At 47.2% G+C, this 19,709-nt stretch overlaps 1 protein-coding gene across 1 annotated transcript in view; it reads left to right on the top strand.

The window, feature by feature from the left end:
• Positions 1-19,709, top strand: part of ZNF185 (zinc finger protein 185 with LIM domain) — a 130,985-nt gene that overhangs the window by 36,130 nt on the left and 75,146 nt on the right. Inside the window, exons 2-5 of the mRNA XM_073360542.1 lie at positions 10,915-10,993; positions 14,869-15,007; positions 16,251-16,325; positions 18,969-19,007. Of these exons, the coding sequence (XP_073216643.1) occupies positions 10,969-10,993; positions 14,869-15,007; positions 16,251-16,325; positions 18,969-19,007 (278 nt within the window). The 5' untranslated portion in view covers positions 10,915-10,968. The remainder of the gene's footprint in view (positions 1-10,914; positions 10,994-14,868; positions 15,008-16,250; positions 16,326-18,968; positions 19,008-19,709) is intronic.

Below are 19,709 nucleotides of genomic sequence, written 5' to 3' on the forward strand. Positions count from 1 at the left end.
TTATTTGAGCATAAGCTTTCGTGTGTAAAAAACCTCACTTCTTCAGATGCATGGAGTGAAAATTACAGATGCAGACATAAATATACTGACACATGAAGAGAAGGGAGTTACCTCACAAGTGGAGAACCAGTGCTGACAGGGCCAATTCGATCAGGGTGGATGTAGTCCACTCCCGATAATAGAAGAGGAGGTGTCAATTCCAGGAGAGGCAAAGCTGCTTTTGTAATGAGCCAGCAACTCCCAGTGCCTTTTCAAGCCCAAATTAATGGTGTTAAATTTGAAAATGAATTTTAGTTCAACAAAGGAGATGCTGTAGTCATAATGAACAGGTCGGATTATGAACAGGAGGCTGCCAGGCAACTCTCGAACACCACATTCTACAGGCCACTATCCTCTGACCCCACTGAGGCGTACCAAAAGAAACTACACCATCTGCTCAAGAAACTCCCTGCTACAGCACGGGAACAAATCTACATGGACACATCCCCAGAGCCCCGACCAGAGGTATTCTATCTGCTACCCAAGATCCATAAACCTGGAAACCCTGGACGGCCCATCATCTCAGGCATCGGCAGTCTTACAGCAGGATTATCTGGCTATTTGGACTCTCTCCTCACACCCTATGCTACCAGCACTCCTAGCTGTCTTTGAGACACCACCGACTTTCTGAGGAAACTACAATGTATTGGTGATCTTCCTGAAAACACCATCCTGGCCACTATGGATGTAGAAGCTCTTTATACCAATATTCCACATGAGGATGGACTACAAGCTGTCAAGAACAGTATCCCTGATGAGGCCATGACACACCTGGTGGCTGAGCTTTGTGACTTTGTTCTCACCCACAACCATTTCAGATTTGGAGACAATTTATACCTTCAAGTCAGTGGCACTGCTATGAGTACCCGAATGGCCCCACAGTATGCCAACCTTTTTATGGCTGACTTAGAACAATGATTCCTCAGCTCTCGTCCCCTAGTGCCCCTCCTCTACTTGCGCTACATTGATGATATCTTCATCATATGGACCCACGGGAAGGAGTCCCTTGAAGAATTCTACCTGGATTTCAACAATTTGCACTCCACCATCAAGCTCAGCCTGAACCAGTCCACACAAGAGATCCACTTCCCGGACACTACAGTGCAAATATGTGATGGTCACATGAACACCACCCTCTACCGGAAACCTACTGACTGCTATACTTATCTACATGCCTCCAGCTTCCATCCAGGACACATCACATGATTCATTGTCTACAGCCAAGCCCTAAGATACAACTGCATTTGCTCCAATCCCTCAGACTGAGACAAACACCTACAAGATCTTTATCAAGCATTCTTAAAACTACAATAACCACCTGGGGAAGTGAGGAAACAGATTGAAAGAGCGAGACGGGTATCCAGAAATCACCTACTACAGGACAGGTCCAACAAGGAAAATAACAGAACACCACTGGCCATCACTTACAGCCCCCAGCTAAAACCTCTCCAGCACATTATCAATGATTTACAACCTATCCTGGAAAATGATCCCTCACTCTCCTAGATCTTGGGAGGCAGGCCAGTCCTCACTTACAGACAGCTCCCCCCCCCAAACCTGAAGCAAATACTCACCAGCAACTACACACCACACCACAGATACACTAACCCAGGAACCAATCCCTGAAGCAAACCTCATTACCTGCTCTGTTCCCATATCTACTCTAGCGACACCATCAGAGGATCCAACCACATCAGCCACACCATCAGAAGCTCATTCACCTTCACGTCTACGAATGTGATATATGCCATCATGTGCCAGCAATGCCCCTCTGCCATGTACATTGGCCAAACCGGACAGTCCCTACGTAAAAGAATAAATGGACACAAATCAGACATCAGGAATAGTAAAATACAAAAGCCAGTAGGAGAACACTTCCATCTTCCTGGACATTCTATAACAGATTTGGAAGTAGCTATACTTGAACAAAAAAACTTCCGAAACAGACTTCAAAGAGAAACAGCAGAACTAAAATTCATTTTCAAATTTAACATCGTTAATTTGGGCTTGAATCGGCACTGGGAGTTGCTGGCTCATTACAAAAGCAGCATTGCCTCTCCTGGAATTGACACCTCATCTATTATTGGGAGTGGACTATATCCACCCTGATCGAATTGGCCCTGTCAACACTGTTTCTCCACTTGTGAGATAACTCCCTTCTCTTCATGTGGCAGTATATTTATGTCTGCATCCTTAATTTTCACTCCATGCATCTGAAGAAGTGAGGTTTTTACCCACAAAAGCTTATACTCAAATAAATCTGTTAGTCTTTAGGGTGCCACCAGACTCCTTGTTTTTATGGAGAGCTAGAAATTGTCAAACAGCTTCCAGCACTCATGATCAGCAAGGCATCCATCACCACTGCCTGGCAGGCCAGCTCTGTGCTGCACTCACAGATGAGCCTCACTGGGTGGAGTACCACTTCTGTGTGCAGACCATGAGCTCAGAATCCAGAGGGGCACAAACATACACAAAGCTGAGGGCAATATTGCAGCACCAGACGAGCATGGGATTTGCTGCAACAAACAAACAAAGATCCCTCTTATGCAGAGCTATGGGTGTTCAGCTCTGGGGTTTTGGTTCAGTCCAAAAAAAATACCTCAGCATCAATGTTCCCTCTAATTTTTGACAGGCTGTGTGTGCAAAAAATTTCTTCTGTGCAAATTGTTGTGCTTCTGTGCAAATTTTTGTGTGTGCAGTGTTTCGCAGTGTGCTCGGGGTTTAGGATCTGTGTGCATGTGCACATGAGCACAGCTTAGCGGGAACAGTGCTCAGCACTGATTTGTTTTTCCCTTCCCTTCCTTGCTGAATTCAGAAGTCTGAGCCTCCACTGCAGTGACTGATAATGTGCCTAAGGTGGGGCAAGGAGGAGAGCTGTTCTAGCTGGTCTCAGAGGGCAGGTCTACACTACTGCCTAAGTTGATCTAACTCATGTCGCTCAGGAGTGTGAAAAAGTCATTTCCCCCTCTCCCCCGAAACACACAAGTTTTGCGCAGTTCACATCGGTGCTATATCAGCGGGAAACACTCAACTGGCAACATAGCTTCCATTTCTTGCCAAGGTGGAGTAATTATGTCGACAGGAGAGCACTCACCCAATGGCATAGTGCGTCTTCACTGGCCATGCTACAGTGGTACAGCTGTGCTGGTGTAGTGCTCTACTCTGTAGACTTGCTCAGAGCTTCAGCCTCTGTGGCTTGAGTACACAAATTTGCACAGGTTTTTATGGAGCTAGCACCAATGATGAGCTGCCAAAATCTTAACACCCAGTTCCCTCCTCACCCCATGAGGGGGTCGTGGCCCGCCCCTGCCCCCCGGGACTCCTGCCCCATTCAACCCTTGTGTTCCTTGACGCCCCTCCCCTGGGACCCCTGCCCCATCCACATCCCTCCCCTGTCCCCTAACTGCCCCAGAACAAGGCAGGAGGGTCTCATGGGCCACTGTAGTGGATGCCGACCACGCCCCACCCCTAAAAGCCAGAGGGACCTGCCGGGGGGCGAGGTGGGGAATCCCAGTGGTGCTTACCTGGGGCGGCTCCCAGGAAGCATCTGGCAGGTCCCTCAGGCTCCTAGGGGTGGGGTAGCATAGCGGCCACTCCCCCCACTGATGCCGACTCCATGGGTGCTCCGGGGCTGCAGCACCCACAGGGAAAATTTGGTGGGTGCAGAGCACCCACCAGCAGCTCCCCACCGTGCGCCCGGCCCCAGCTCACCTCACCTCTGGTCCGCCTCCTCCCCTGAATGCGTCACCCCACTCTGCTTCTCTGCTCCTGGCTTCCCGCGAATCAGCTGTTCGCAAGGGAAGCTGGGGAGGGCTGAAAAGCGAGAGGTGGCTTTGCGCTCAGGCCCAGGGAGGTGGAGGTGAACTGAGGCGGGGAGCGGTTCCTCTGAGCCCCCCCCCAGTTTACCTGCTGTGGCGCGGGTGGCCCTCCTCGCACCCCCTTGCCCCAGCTCCGCCCCGCTTCGCCTCCACCTCTCTGGGCCTGAGTGTGAAGCCGCCGCTTGCTTCTCAGCCCTCCCAGGCTTCCCGCATGAACAGCTGATTCACGGGAAACCTGGGGGATGGTGGGGGCGGAGAAGCAGAGCAGGGTGGTGCGTTCAGGGGAGGAGGCGGGGCGGAGGTGAGGTGAGCTGGGGCCGGGTGGGGAGCTGCCGGTGGGTGCTCTGCACCCACCAAATTTTCCCCGTGGGTGCTCCAGCCCTGGAGCACCCACTGAGTCAGTGCCTAGGCACCACTTTTGGCCTGGATCTGTGTCTTTCTCTATTGTGCCAATTACTATAGTATTGAGGTGTTAAATACAAGAAGTATAATTTCTGTCCAGTTATGGATCTCCTGATCTGCCCCTCCCTTGGTTAGGATATATTTCTGTGATCATGTTGGGGGATGATATCTAAGCAGAGGATAAAAGTTGTTGGCCACTTTTTAGCCTCCATTGATAAGGATGGTGAGTCTTGTGTTGTGCTCTAAATTAATCAAGTCAGGGACTCCTTTTTTCTCCTGAAGAAAAAGCCTATTTCCCTTGTGAACCTACTGCAGAAAACTGGCAATGTGGCCGCTTCACTATGGACTCTAACATTCACAATGTTCCCACAGAGCATCTGATTCTCGGTGGGTGCAGAAGCACAGACGGACCTGAGGAGACCACGCCCTAGCTCAGTGGTTCCCAACCAGGGATACACATACCACTGGGGCTACGCAGAGGTCTTCCAGTGGGTACATCAACTTATCTAAATATTTGGCTCGTTTTACAACAGGCTACATAAAAAGCACTAGCGAAGTCAGTACAAACTAAAATTTCATACAGACAATGACTTGTTTATACTGATTTGTTTACACTAAAATGTAAGTACAATATTTATATTCTAGTTGTTATTTTATAATTATATGGTAAAAATGAGAAAGTAATAGTGTGTTGTGACACTTTTGCACTTTTATGTCTGATTTTGTAAGCAAATAGTTTTTAAGTGAGGTGAAACTTGCGGGTACGCAAGACAAATCAAATTCCTGAAAGGGATACAGTAGTCTGGAAATATTGAAAGCCACTGCCCTAGCCCATAGAGGCCTCTGGAGATGATTCAGCTTGAAGTCAATCTTACCGTAGATCTGAAATTGGGTAGAAAACCAGAGTAGCTCTCAGAGTGCTGGTGTGATATATTCTCTTGGAAGTGTCCCACTTAAGAGAAGAGCCACTGTGACAGATTTTCATTACCAATCTACCTGGGGCCACAGTTGATCAGGCTGGGGCCACAGGATCTTTTTGGGGAGGAGATGACGAGGCACACCAAGTGTCTAAATTTTAAAACTTTATTGATAAAATAATAAAATAACAGCAGAGAGTGTTGGGAACACTCCCACATCACTCGGGGAAGAAAGAAAGCGTTAATGCCCCAAGCCCTAACCCACTTTCATACTCACACACACATGACCCAGACTGGCCAAGTCTGGGTGTAATGTCAGAAGAAGAGTGTGTGGGGGGGGAAGGTGGACGGGAGTGCTGTCCTGGGCCCAGGCCATCCAACTGTCTGATGTACTCTCCGAATTGCTCCAGCTCTCAGGAGAGTTTTAAGTCCTGAGCTCCTTTGGGGGTGTTCCATTCTGCAACCTTTATTCCTGGTGCTCTTTGTGCCAGTCCAAACCGGCTTTCTGTGGTCTCTTTCCCTTTCCCAAAACATCTTGGCTTCAGGGACGCCTGGCTCAGTTCCCCCTCTTGTTGTCTTGTCTGTGTTTTTAGACTCTGCAGCCCTGGGCTTTGTTTTCTTCTTCGCTGGCCTTGCTGTCTTGAGGTGCATGTCTGTGCAGTTGGATTTTCTTTCTCATGGCTGCTCGGGCAACTTTCAAGCCCCCGTCTTTCTCGGCTTGCAGCCAAACGTTGGCTTTTAGCTGCAACCTGGGGCTGGCTGGGGCCAGCGTCTTATCTTCAGCTTGAGCTAGCTGAGGTATTGAAATAACTCATTCTCTGCTCTTTTCTTCTTTCTCTCCCCCCCCCCCCCCCGCCTTGGCCTCTCGTGATCTGCACAGGAAACTTCCACTCCTTACTCCCTTTGACCTTTCCCAAAATGCCTTGCGATGCTTGCAACAGTGTTAGCCACATACAGTGCTGATCTGCCTTCCCTGGAGACTCCCTGAGGGAGAGGGGGCCATTGGGGTGTGACACCACCCCATGTTCAACAATGCAATGGTAAGCTTCAGATGCCAAGGGAATCTGCTCTCCAAGGCCCCTGTTCAACTAGGTGTTTAAGCATATGTGTAGACTCACTGAAGTTATGTGCTTCACGACTACTCATGTGCTTACTGAGTCAGGGCCCAATTGTTAAACAGCTGCACAGGCTTCAAGGCATACGGGACTCACCTCTACACCTAGATCTCCAAATAGCAGCCATAAGTGCAACTCAGCTTCAATTTGCAAGGAGGCAGAACTCTTCCTCTCAGATATAGAGCTTGCCATTATGACCCATGTCTTTGTCATCTCATGATGCACTCTACCCAGGAGTGACTTGTGGAGGCCAAGAAACTCTAACATCTAGAGATGCTGTGTAACTTGTGTGTCTGAGGTGCTGCTGAGGCACTGCATGGATCCTATTGTGCTCTGGCACTGGTAGAAGACTCATTTATACTTAACAACCCCAACCGTGCCTTGTCATAGCCTTCCTAGGATAGAAATTCCACACTAAAAAATAGTCAACTTGTCCCCCACCACAAAGCCTGGAGTTCTCCTGATAGCTGAGAATTATCTTGGGAGGCTCTTCCTATGTGGATTGCAGTAGTCAATGAAACATTGTCTGACCACGTCTGCATCAGGCCAGGAGTGGGGTTTGGTACTAGGCCCTGTTTGTGTTTACTGTCCCATTTCTTGCAATGCACTCTCCTACAATAGGTTTTTTGCTTTAGAAAAATCTCATCATCTCCAACATGTCATTAGGAAATCTGCTTGGAATTCTGCACTTGGGTGGTGTGGCCCTTTACTGAGGCTCTAGAGACAGCTCTCCCAGGCACTGGCCTGCCACTGACTCTGAACCACCACACTCAGCATGCTTGTACCTTATTAGGCCGTAGCGTGCCTGTCAAGGAAGGGCAGGGCTGGCTGCTGCTGTGTGAGTCAAGGTTGGAAAAACAATGTGTGGGAACCACTGCCAGTCCCACAGAGCCAGCCCTAATGAGCACCATCAACATGCCCAAACACCTGTCTGCAGAGCCAGAAATACCAGTGGAGCACAACCATTTGTGATGGACTCTCCCACACTGATGTGAATGGAAAGATAGAGAAGCCTGACAGATCAGGTAGAGGGGTTGGCCAATGTGCAGTTTCAGGCATCAGAACTGTGTATTTATTCACACATCCTTTGATGCCCACTGGCACCTCCTTTAATTTTGGGGTGTGTTGTTAAAGTCAGATAAAGTTGGGTAAGTAAGAGGCTAATAGTGTGGCTAGATGATGTGCCAGCTGTGTCTAGGGAGGAGTCCCAAGCAAAATTCTGGGGCTCAGATTCTTATCACTGCTGTGGCCCCATTACCTGCCATAAAAGACTCTCTGTACAAGCACTGCAGAAGACAACTGTAAGCTGCCCTCTGAGGATGCCTTCATGAGCCTTTGGATAGGGCATGTGAGGCTGTGATGATGGGAGGGATGCGCTGGGGGTGAGGGCACAGCTGGGAGATTTCAGGTAGCACTGCAGTCCAGGTAGGATGCCCCTAGAACAGCCCAGGATTGGGAGGGTGCAAAGGAGGCTTAAAACCACCATAGCACCCCACACCCCTGGGCTGTGAGTCCTGTGCTGCACAAGCCCAGAATCTCATCTTGCTGGATCTTTTTATGAATCCAATTTGCATGATTCTAAAATTGATTTGTATTCCATGGAAAGATCTGCTTCTCTGTATTAAATGCATGATTTGTCCTCTGATTTACACTAGCTTATGTATGTATCAACACTCCAGATTCTCAAAAACACTTCACTAAATTAATTCTGTTTTAAGGCTATCACTAGAGTTGTCCAGGAAATGGAAATTGCTTCCTGCGAATAATTTCATTTCAGGACAAAAACTCAGAAACATGATATTTTTTGCAAGGAGGGATTTCCAGAAAAATTCTGTTTCAGGAGAACCAAAACAAATTTTTTTAGCTAGCAGACCATCTTGGGGATCCAACCAACCTGTGGAGCTTGACAATTCACTGGCAGTGCCAGCCTGGGTACCTGCTTATCTGGTTTCCTTTGAAGCTGTTGATGAAATTGATGCATGTTGATTCTGTCAAATCAGGCAGAACATTTTCGAGTAGCTGACACTGCTTTTAACTCAACATGGATCAAGGGCAGCATCTGACCATTGGGTAGAGCTGGGTGCAAAACAGTTTTCTTCAAATATTCAAGAGTTCAAAATTTGTTCTCGTCTTAAATCAAGATGAAAAGTCAAAAACTCAACAAAAAAAATTGCAATCTAAAACACTGAAAAATGTTTTGGTTTGGGTCTATGGAAGCATTTTATTTTGAAAATTTCAAAATGTTTCATTTCAATTTTAACTTTTTTTCTTTTTTCCTCAAACCTGACTCTGACTCAAGAACAGTTTTAGTTTTGACAAGTTAGCCTCTTTCAATGAAAAACGATTCATCCAAAAGATTCCCAACTAGCCCTACCCTTGGGCTAGTTCCTTGCCACCATTTTTCCCTTTGTCCCTGTTCCAGGGTTGTTTTATACCACACTGTTACTGCAGGAATAGGAAATTACTTGTTAACAACTAGAAGGGAGAAAGAAATGCATCAGAGCATCTGGCATATTAAATATTAGATTTGAAATACTTTACGGTCATCCATAATAGGATTATTGTCCTTGTTCTGCTTCTGTCCCCTTGTGAGTCTGAGTGGAAAGGCCTCAACAGGGCTGGTCTGGGAAGGATAGGGGCAGGAGAGGGCTGTCTATATGCCGTGGGAGTTAAACAAGTATTCTAGAAGGGAGAGGTTGAGCAAGTGAATGGAATTTGAGAGCAGGAGTTGTCCTGAATTTATTGCACTTTGGTTGTGTTCCAGAATTCAGTGCAAACTAGGAGGGAAGTTGGATCTGCAGAGAGCAGAGGTGGTTATTTTAGCTTCCCATGTGCCAAGCAAAGGGCAAGGACTTCGCCAAGCAGTGATGCCGTGAGATTAGGACTAGGCATTTTTAATGGGAGCATGGTTTCTATGCAATATTTCAGAAACAAGCCACCCACAGGTAATAATAACTTAACTTTATAGTCATGCAGCATCTTGAAGATTCCCAAGCACTTACAGACTGCACACACACAGAGTACTTGCCTGGTGCTTAAACATGGCTGCTTCTGGGGAGAAATACACAGCTGTCAGAAGCAGTGGCACAGGACAAGCCTTTAGGACAAGAACTAAAAAAAATCTTCTCTCTTGTAATGTTTTCAGAGGGGATTTAGACAGGCAGTGTACAATTAACCAAATTGGAATTTGGCCAGGACACTCACACAAATCCGAGTCTGACTCAGAATGCATGGTATGTCCAATGACCATTCATGTCCAGGACTTTGGTGTTTTATTTCATAGGAAAGGTGACACTTCCAGTAGCAAAATACTTCCTAGCTTCCCAGTTGGTGCATTGGTTCAGACTAATTCAGATGCCTCAGAGAATACTGCTGCAGAGGATTACACTCCAAGTAGAAGCTCATCATCATGCAAATCCCAAAGGGACATAGCATCCTTGCAGGCTGAGTGCCATGGAGATTGATCTCTAGCTCGATCTTTCAAGTGGTCTGGCTGGATATTTGGGTTATGTCCATCATTGGTAATCTTACTGCATCCTGAAACTTGTGATTTCCCTGGGAACTCTGGCCATGTAACAGCATTCCTTGGTAAAATACACTTTGGAATTCTTTGGTCTTCCATTGTAATTATATGTCCATACCAAGAAAGCCACTGAACCCGAACCAGTTTTGATGGAGATGGTTACTGGGTCTGGCTACAAATACTCTCGTTGCTGATCTTGTCCCTTAATATGGAGCAGATGATGAAGATGGTGAAAATTGCAAATGTCAGTGTGCCACTCTTCAGCAGCCACGTTTCATTGCTGGACAATAGAGCTGGTATAACTAAGGTTCTATAGATCCATAGCTTTGTAGCTGTCATGATGTCCCCACAGAAGCTGCTGAAAGGCCCAAAACATGACAGTACTTCCTGCTATACAAGAAGAAGAAGAAGTCCTTGCATATCAGCCTGTAGAGACTATAGATCTTTGGATGAAAGAGACTATTAATTGTCAGTCATTAAGTCATTTACACACTTGTAAAAGAGACAAGAATATGTGTGTGTATCTATAGGCTAAGGTTACTACAGCTTGCTATCTGCTTGTGAGGTCATTAGGCAGGGAACAGGAATTGTCAGTTCTGCCTGGAAATGTGATGTTGCTTTAAAAGAATGTCAGTTTTATATCAACATCAATATGTGTCTTGTTGTCTGTTGTGTCTGAATGGTTCCAGGCATATGACCCTGAAATGCCTCTTCCTCCACTGATCCTGGATAGGCATGTCTGCCATGACTAGACTATGGACCTGAGCATGAATCCAAGTGGGGTTTACCCATCTTGGTCCTGCCTCAGCACAGGAGGATGGACTAGATGACCTCTCAAGGTCCTTTCCAGACCGACATTGCTATGATCCCTTAATTCTGAACGCCTTTTCACATGGATCCATGAGAACAGTGATGGGAAAGACTCCAGTTGGCCAAGAAGATGAAATAAAATAGACAGGAAAATAGACCTTCCTGTCTCTCATTTCTCCCAGTGTGATATTGCTGTGATATGTAATTCACACACTCACCCAGATCCTGTCTGGAAACCATTTATAACTGGAGCAATAATTTGGGTTTTTCCCCCTTTTTCATTTTTTCAGGTGGACCCATTGCCTTGAACTGGGAACCAAAGTAGAAGAAAATTTGAGAGAACCATGATGTCTCTTGGTGTCAGCAAAGGTAATTTATCTTGCCCCCGCCCTCGCCTTCCTTAAGATCATACTATTTGCTCTCTTAGATGAACTTGAATATCTGTAATTTCCCCCATTCCAGTGTATGATGTCTGAAAATTCATTGGTCCTACTCTTTCCTCTCAGCATTACTCAAGAGATTGTCATGTATTTATGTATGTATTTATGTATTTACTTTCCACAGAATTCTGTGTGTTTGATATTTCACTGGGGTTGAACTGTAATGCCCACAAAGGTCGAGAAAGGTGGAAAAATAGTAACCTCCAATGCATTTCAGGGTGAACAAAACAAAAATGTAAGCAATCCTCTATTATCCTGGCTGACACAGAAGGAGTGTATAAAATTCTTATTGGGGCAACATGTATCCCACGACTCAACAACAGAATCCGCCCCTTCTCCAGAATCTGAGGGTCCATATTAAAAATAATCATAGATTCAGAGAAGATTAGGGTTGGAAGAGACCTCAGGAGGTCATCTAGTTCAACCCCCGCTCAAAGCAGGACCAACCCCAACTAAATCATCTCAGCCTGGGCTTTGTCAAGCTGGGCCTATGGATAGAGATTCCATCACCTCCCTAGGTAAGCCATTCCAGTGCCTCACCATCCTCCTAGTGCAATAGTTTTTCCGAATATCCAACCTAGACCTCCCCCACTGCAACTTGAGACCATTGCTCCTTGTTCTGTCATCTGCCACCACTGAGGACAGCCTCTCTCCATCCTCTTTGGAACCCCCCTTCAGGTAGTTGAAGGCTGCTATTAAATCCCCCTCACTCTTATAGAATCACACAATCATAGCACTGGAAGAGACCTCGAGAGGTCATCTAGTCCAGTCCCCTGCACTCAAGGCAGGACGAAGTATTATCTAGACCATCCCTGAAAGGTGTTTGTCCAACCTGCTCCTAAAAATCCCCAATGACGGAGATTCCACAACCTCCCCAGCCAATTTATTCCAGTGCTCAACCACTCTGACAGTTAGGAAGTTTTTCCTAATGTCCAACCTAAACTGCCCTTGCTGCAATTTAAGCCCACTGCTTCTTGTCCTATCCTCAGAGGTTAAGAAAAATAATTTTTCTCCCTCTTCCTTGTAACAACCTTTTATGCACTTGAAAACTGTTATCATGTCCCCTCTCACTCTTCTCTTCTCCAGAATAAACAAACCCAATTTTTTCAATCTTCTCTCAGAGGTCATGTTTTCATAGAATCATAGAATCATAGAATATCAGGGTTGGAAGGGACCCCTGAAGGTCATCTAGTCCAACCCCCTGCTCAAAGCAGGACCAATTCCCAGTTAAATCATCCCAGCCAGGGCTTTGTCAAGCCTGACCTTAAAAACCTCTAAGGAAGGAGATTCTACCACCTCCCTAGGTAACGCATTCCAGTGTTTCACCACCCTCTTAGTGAAAAAGTTTTTCCTAATATCCAATCTAAACCTCCCCCACTGCAACTTGAGACCATTACTCCTCGTTCTGTCATCTGCTACCATTGAGAACAGTCTAGAGCCATCCTCTTTGGAACCCCCTTTCAGGTAGTTGAAAGCAGCTATCAAATCCCCCCTCATTCTTCTCTTCTGCAGGCTAAACAATCCCAGCTCCCTCAGCCTCTCCTCATAATTCATGTGTTCCAGTCCCCTAATCATTTTTGTTGCCCTTCGCTGGACTCTCTCCAATTTATCCACAATACCTCGTTAGAACTCATCACCATGCATTTTTTGACAGGTTTCTATGCCCCGTTTGGGGCTTTTGTCCTGCCTTCCCACCCTGTTTCTGTTGGCGCCGAAGTTTAGCGCTGACGGTCATTTTGAAAAAAATTTTTGTGCGCGTTTGAATGGGGAAAGTGTTGTGCTTGGATACATGGAGAGCAGTTTAAAGTTTGGGTAAGGTTTATTGAAAAAAGGGGATTGTGTAAGGAGAGCTGTTGTTAAAGGGCAGGTTATTAAAGAAAAGAGATGATGGGGTGCTATAAAAGAATAGAATACACTGTGATACCCAGTGATACACTGAGAGACGAGAGCGAGAGAAGTTTAGGGTTGATGAAAAGGAAAGTCTGTGAGAGTGATGGGTCGTCCTTCAGGATAGCTTGTAGACCCATCACTCTCACAGATCTTGGGAGACAGGTCAGTCCTTGCTTACAGCCAGCACCCCAACCTGAAGCAAATACTCACCAGCAACCATACACCACACAACAGAACCACTAACCCAGGAACCTATCCTTGCAACAAAGCCAGTTGCCAACTCTGTCCACATATCTATTCAGGGGACACCATCATAGGGCCTAATCACATCAGCCACACTATCAGAGGGTCTTTCACCTGCACATCTACCAGTGTGATATATGCCATCATGTGCCCCTCTGCCATGTACATGTGCCCCTCAGCAATGCCCCTCTGCCATGTACATTGATCAAACTGGACAGTCTCTATGTAAAAGAATAAATGGACACAAATCAGACATCAAGAATTATAACATTCAAAAACCAGTTGGAGAACACTTCAATCTCTTTGGTCACTCGATTACAGACCTAAAGTTGCAATTCTTCAACAAAAAAACTTCAAAAACAGACTCCAACGAGAGACTGCTGAATTGGAATTAATTTGCAAACTGGATACAATTAACTTAGGCTTGAAGAGAGACTGGGAGTGGATGGGTCATTACACAAAGTAAAACTATTTCCCCGTGTTTATTCCCCCCCCCATTGTTCCGCAGACGTTCTTGTCAACTGCTGGAAATGGCCCACCTTGATTATCACTACAAAAGGTTTTTTCTCCCCCGCTCTCCTGCTGGTAATAGCTCACCTTAAGTGATCACTCTCTTTACAGTGTGTATGGTAACACCCATTGTTTCATGTTCTCTATGTATATAAATCTCCCCACTGTATTTTCCACTGAATGCATCCGATGAAGTGAGCTGTAGCTCACGAAAGCTTATGCTCAAATAAATTGGTTAGTCTCTAAGGTACCACAAGTACTCCTTTTCTTTTTGCGAATACAGATTAACACGGCTGCTACTCTGAAACCTATTCTTTTATAGCATCCCATCATCTCTCTTTTCTTTAATAACCTGCCCTTTAACAACAGCTCTCCTTACGCAATCCCCTTTTTTCGATAAACCTTAACCAAACTTTAAACTGCTCTCCATGTATCCAAGCACAACACCTCCCCCATTCAAACGCACACAAAATTTTTTTTCAAAATGGCCAACAGCACCAAACTTCGGCACCAACGGAAAGGGGGTGGGAAGGGCAACAAAAATGATTAGGGGACTGGAACAGATGACTTATGAGGAGAGGCTGAGGGAACTGGAATTGTTTAGTCTGCAGAAGAGAAGAATGAGAGGGAATTTGATAGCTGCTTTCAACTACCTGAAAGGTAGTTCCAAAGAAGATGGATCTAGATCTCAGTGGTAGCAGATGACAGGACAAGGAGTAACGGTCTCAAGTTGTAGTGGGGGGCGATTTAGGTTGGATATTAGGAAAAACTTTTTCACTAGGAGGGTGGTAACACTGGAATGCGTTACCTAGGGAGGTGGTGGAATCTCCTTCCTTAGAAGTTTTTAAGGTCAGGCTTGACAAAGCCCTGGCTGCGATGATTTAATTGGGGATCGGTCCTGCTTTGAGCAGGGGGTTGGACTAGATGACCTCCTGAGGTCCCTTCCAACCCTGATATTCTATGATTCTATGATTCTAAGGTGGGACAAAAGCCCCAAACGGGGCATGGAAACCTGTCAAAAATGCATGGTGATGAGTGCTATCGAGCTATTACTACTCTCCTGAATGAGTCTGTTGGTAGTGGGAGTTCTGTCCTTATTCAACAAGCCCATTCCCTCAGTCCCACACATCCCCTAAACCATCTCCTCTTGTTCTATATCAGGGGATGTTATTCCACCTAGTGAAGAAGATCGCAAGAAGATCATCAGGCAGATGAAGGTACGCACCACACTAAAAGGGGATAAGAGCTGGATCTACCCACAAAACTCAGACAATGAGGAGGAGATGAAGAGAAGCTCATTGTAAGTAGGATACCAGTCTCACCCACCCCCAGCTTGTTGCCCCTTCCTCCCAGAATTCTGTGGTATTTTGGTAGAGTTCCTTCCCCAAACTCAGTGGAGTCATGGGACAACTCCATCACCGTCAGGCATTCCCTAAGGGTGACACAAGGCCATGCGGCTGGCAATGAACTCACAATCAAATGGATGCATCGCTTGTATTTATTTTTGATAGTTAAATGGAAATGACCTATCCAGAGAACCATGAACCCAGGAGCTTGGAGGAGTTTTTAATCCCCAGGAGGAGATGTCCACCTGCAAATGGGAAAGGATCAGCTGAACTCATGGAGCCAGTCCTGCGCAATGCTCTGGCCCTGTGATTGCTGACCTGGTAAAAAGGGGCTGCAAAGCTGCCTGAAGTGGGCAGATGGAGGTTGCCCCACATTGGGGAATCCTGGACCCTAAGAGTTGTAAAGCCAACACAACTAGCTCTTCACCACCCCCTGCTGGTCCCAGGGGCATGGCATTACCCTTGCAAGGTGCATTGGGTGGAGCTTGGGACTACAGATACTTAAAGAGCCAGAGTTTTATTAAACTGCTTAATGAAAAACAAAACAAAAAATCTCCCTCCTCTCTAAACAAGCCTCCCCAGTGCTGATGAAACCTGAGTGTGTCAGCAAACTGGCAGCTGACCACAAGATGCTCCATCCCCATGCCAGTTTGGATGCTGTAGATTATCTGGCAGGGACTTTGCTCCCTACTAGTTTATAAAGCACCATCTGCAGCATGAGCGCTCTCTAAATAACAGCAGCAAAATAGGGAGGCAGACAGTGCAATCCCAGTGGGTGGGGCACCAGAGTAATTCAGAAGACCTGGGTTCTGGGTCTGCCACAGACTCGCTGTGTGACTTTGAGCAAGTCACTTTCCACTCTTTGTGCTTCACTTTCCCCATCTGTGCAATGGGGCTAATGCTCCTTGCCTCATGGTGAGGTGCTTTGAGATCTGTGGATGAAAGAGCTGGGTGAGTATGATGACAGCAATGTGGTTCTTCAGGGAGCATTGCCTGCATGGGATTTCCTTCATGGGTGAAGTCCTCTCTGACTGCAGCACGACATTGCCACGCTGGCACCACGATGTGCCATGCACATGGGCTGGCACTGGAGGTGTGTTTTACTCACATAACTGTCACATTTGGCATGTCTAAAGAAGTTGAGAATTGTGTGAATGGGACTGTTGCCATTGTGATTCTATTCCTTCCCCCCACCAGGCACTTACCATGTAGGTCTGGAAAGATTGACGGGGGATCCCCAGCCTCAGCATCTGTTACACCCCACGGTAACAGGTAACTGAAGGCTTCTGGCTGGGATGGTATAAATATGCAGTGCCATTGCAGCTGCCTGGGCATGGGGTTCTTCGAGGTCTCCTCACACCCACTCCTGGTATTATTAGGTTATAAAACATAATACTGGAGGAGAGCTGCACCCATTGTGCTCAGCACAGCATTCTGCAAGCATTCATCTTGGACAGAGCATGGCCCCAATCCTGCAAGTTCATACATGCGGATGGATCCATGTGCCACCGTAGTGCCATGTATGGCCCCAATCAGTGGCAGATTATCCAATGGGCTGATGGGGCCTGTGCCCAGAGGCCCTGGCCAATTAGGGGGGCCCTGGAAAAATAGGTGCCCCTCCCTTAGCAGAAATCTACCGCAGGGTGGCGGAAGCCCAGAGCCCTGACAGAAGCACCATGCAGGGGGCAGGTGGGGGAAGCCCCAGCGCCCAGACCCCCGCTGCGGCCCTGGGACTGGAGGAGCTCTCACTCCCTGCTGTGGCCTCAGGGCTGGGAGAGCTCTCATTCCCTGTTGCAGCCCCAGGGCTGTGGTCGGGGGACACAGCTTCTCTCATGTTAGGGCCATGGGGGGCAGGGGAGGGAGGCAGAAAGGAGCAAATGGGTTGCGGGGCCACAGTGTGTGGGGGGGTGGAATTGTTCACTGCCGTGGGTGGAACAGGGGTGGGGCTGTGGGGGAAAGGGGCAGAATGTGGTGTGGCTATGGGCAGGCAGAAGGGGCAATAGGGATGGGACTGCAGGCAGAAGGGGCGGGGGAGCAGGGGCACTTGCTCTGGCCCAGGGCACCAGGAAACCTTAATCCACCTCTGGCCCCAAGCCTGCAAGCTCACAGGTGCAGGTGGATTTGTGTGCTGGCACGCTGCTTTGGATGGCCCTGATTCTGCAAGCTTATGGATTCAGGGGGATCCCTGTGCCAGTGTGGTGCCTGGGCATAAGGGTCCAGCTGTTTGGATCCTAAGAAAATAAAAATATGGGGCACTGGTTAGCCGAATGTTTGAGCCCCCTGCTGGCTGCAGTCCCATTGCTGAAAAGTGACAGTCCTTGCCGATCTGAATTTTTCATTAATAACTCTCCTGTGAGTGGTTTGCTGCCACTTCCCCCTTCTCCTCCATGGCCTCTTGTCTGTTCTTGTTGCATTCCTCCTCTCATTAGCCGGCAGGATTCTCCATGGAGGGCCTTTGCTTGCGGCCTTCCTGTAAAGCAGGATGCACAATAGATAATAACAGCAACACTTGTGACATTGCAGGGGAGTGCACTGAAATAAAAATGTGGCCGCTTTTGGATAGGTATTTTCTGTGTCCCATCCCACCCCCACAGCCGGAGGAGCTGGTTCTCCCCACCAGGGCCGGTGGAGCTTGCTCTCCATGCCTGCCCCCCATGGCTGGTGGAGTTCACTCTCAACTGGCAGCTGTAGGATCTGGATCTCCCTCTGTGGACTCAGGGCCAGAGGAACTTGGTCTTCCCACCCTGGCCCCAGAGGAGTTCTTTGCCCTCATTGATTGGAGGGCCTGTGCCCCTGCTTCCCGCCCCCCCACGCACACTCCTGTGACATTGGCAATGTGATGCCTTTGGGGGCATGTTCACCTCTCAGTGAAAGGGGAGGAGTGGAGTCTGCTGTAGCGGAGGTAAGGGGGAGAGCAAGGTGCTCAGAAACCCAGTGGTAACAAGGACCACTGTCTTTTTGTTCTGTTTGTACAGTGCCCAGTATGGGCGTCCTGGTCAGTGACTGGGGTTCTGACATGTTTCTGCAATACAAATAATTAATAGGCCAAGATTTCCAAGAGCATCTAGTGATTCTGGGTGCCCAACTTGAGATATGTTAAAAGGGGCCAGACTTTCACCAAAGCCCAGATCCTCAAAGGTATTTAGGCTTCTAACTCACACTGAAAGAGCCTAAGCACCTTTGAGGACCGGGGCCCCAGCCACTACAAATCAGAACCTTTAAGGTATGTCAGGTTGAGCACCCAAACATTGAAACATCTCAAATGACTAGTCACTTTTGAAAATCCAGTGTGGCCATTCTTATGCTGCTTCTCCTGCAGTCCCTGTCCTACTTTCACTGTCAAAAAGACATTTCTGATTCAATATTTCACAGGTTTTTATGTCAGTCCTTTTAGCATGTCACAATTTGCAGGTTCTAACCCTATCTGACAATGTTTCCTTCCTATTCCCCTAAGGGAGTGTTTCCCCAAACGCCTTCGCTGGCTGAACAGCAGGCCCCTTCTGCAGATGGACATTTGAATAAGTTAATGTAATAATGTATGTTGTTCTATAAGAGAGACAATGTTTGTTTGATCCATTATCCATCCACGTATATTCCATCTGTGGATTTATCTTTGTTTCATGAATTAAATAGACTGTCAGCATAATTTTTTAAAGAATTAGTCAGTTTCCTGATAGAGCCCCTTACAGCACATCCTGAAATAGCGTAAAAAATTTCCTTTGGAGCTATTTGTAAACAATAGTGGCTACATAAACTTTGGATGGGGATGTGAAATAGCATCACGGGGCTCTGGATTTCCACTATTGTGGCTTTGAACAGCACCAGAAGCCCTGGTGCACTGACAGCCTTGTACCCTATCGATATTGCTGCTCCTGTTTCTTTCTTGTGAGTTTTTGATTTCTATTCACTGTGTAGGTTGCCAGGTTCCAAGCCCACCTCCGGTTACCTCATCAGGTTGGTATGAAGAGCCCCATCCCTGGAGTTAGAAACACTGGGGCTGCAGGTGACAGAGGCTAAGACAGTAGAGGATAAAATGGGTGAAATATCAATATCACCTGGGTTTCACTGTTATGGTGGTGTCTGACTGTGGAGACCCCCTGTGGGTAGACATGTTTGGGTGCTTAACAAGCAGAGCACTGGCAGTGATGGGAAATCAGATCTCATAGCCTGAGGAGTAAGGTAGTCACTTGGTGGGGGTGTCAGAAAGTCTCTCCCCAGTCCCTTGTAAACAGGAGTGTACTAGAAACCCAGAGCACTGTGGGATTCACCATCCATTGCAGCACTAGATGTTGACCAGCAATGGACTTGGTCCTCTGTGGTCTGCCAGAGGATCATGTATCCTGTATTGCCACACTCCCGAGTCCATGTGGGAGCTGATTAAGTGTTGACTACAACCATGGAATGGTTGAATCTCTTTCTGACCCAACATCTTGCCCCCAACATGAGACATAGGCCCTTGCATTAGCCAAAACGCTAGGTGTATTCACGTCCTCTCACAATTCCATTACCCTTTGGGTGCTGGATGGATCCTGGTACACACTCAAGGGTCACAAAGTCATCATGCTTCCATGGAATGTGAGGCTGGGCAGTGCGTCCCCATCAAGCTACACAGATGCCATTGTGATGGACAGAGATTATACAGTCATAATGTACTGG

The sequence above is a fragment of the Lepidochelys kempii genome, chromosome 9 (genome assembly GCF_965140285.1).
Source record: "Lepidochelys kempii isolate rLepKem1 chromosome 9, rLepKem1.hap1, whole genome shotgun sequence".
NCBI lineage: Eukaryota > Metazoa > Chordata > Testudines > Cheloniidae > Lepidochelys > Lepidochelys kempii.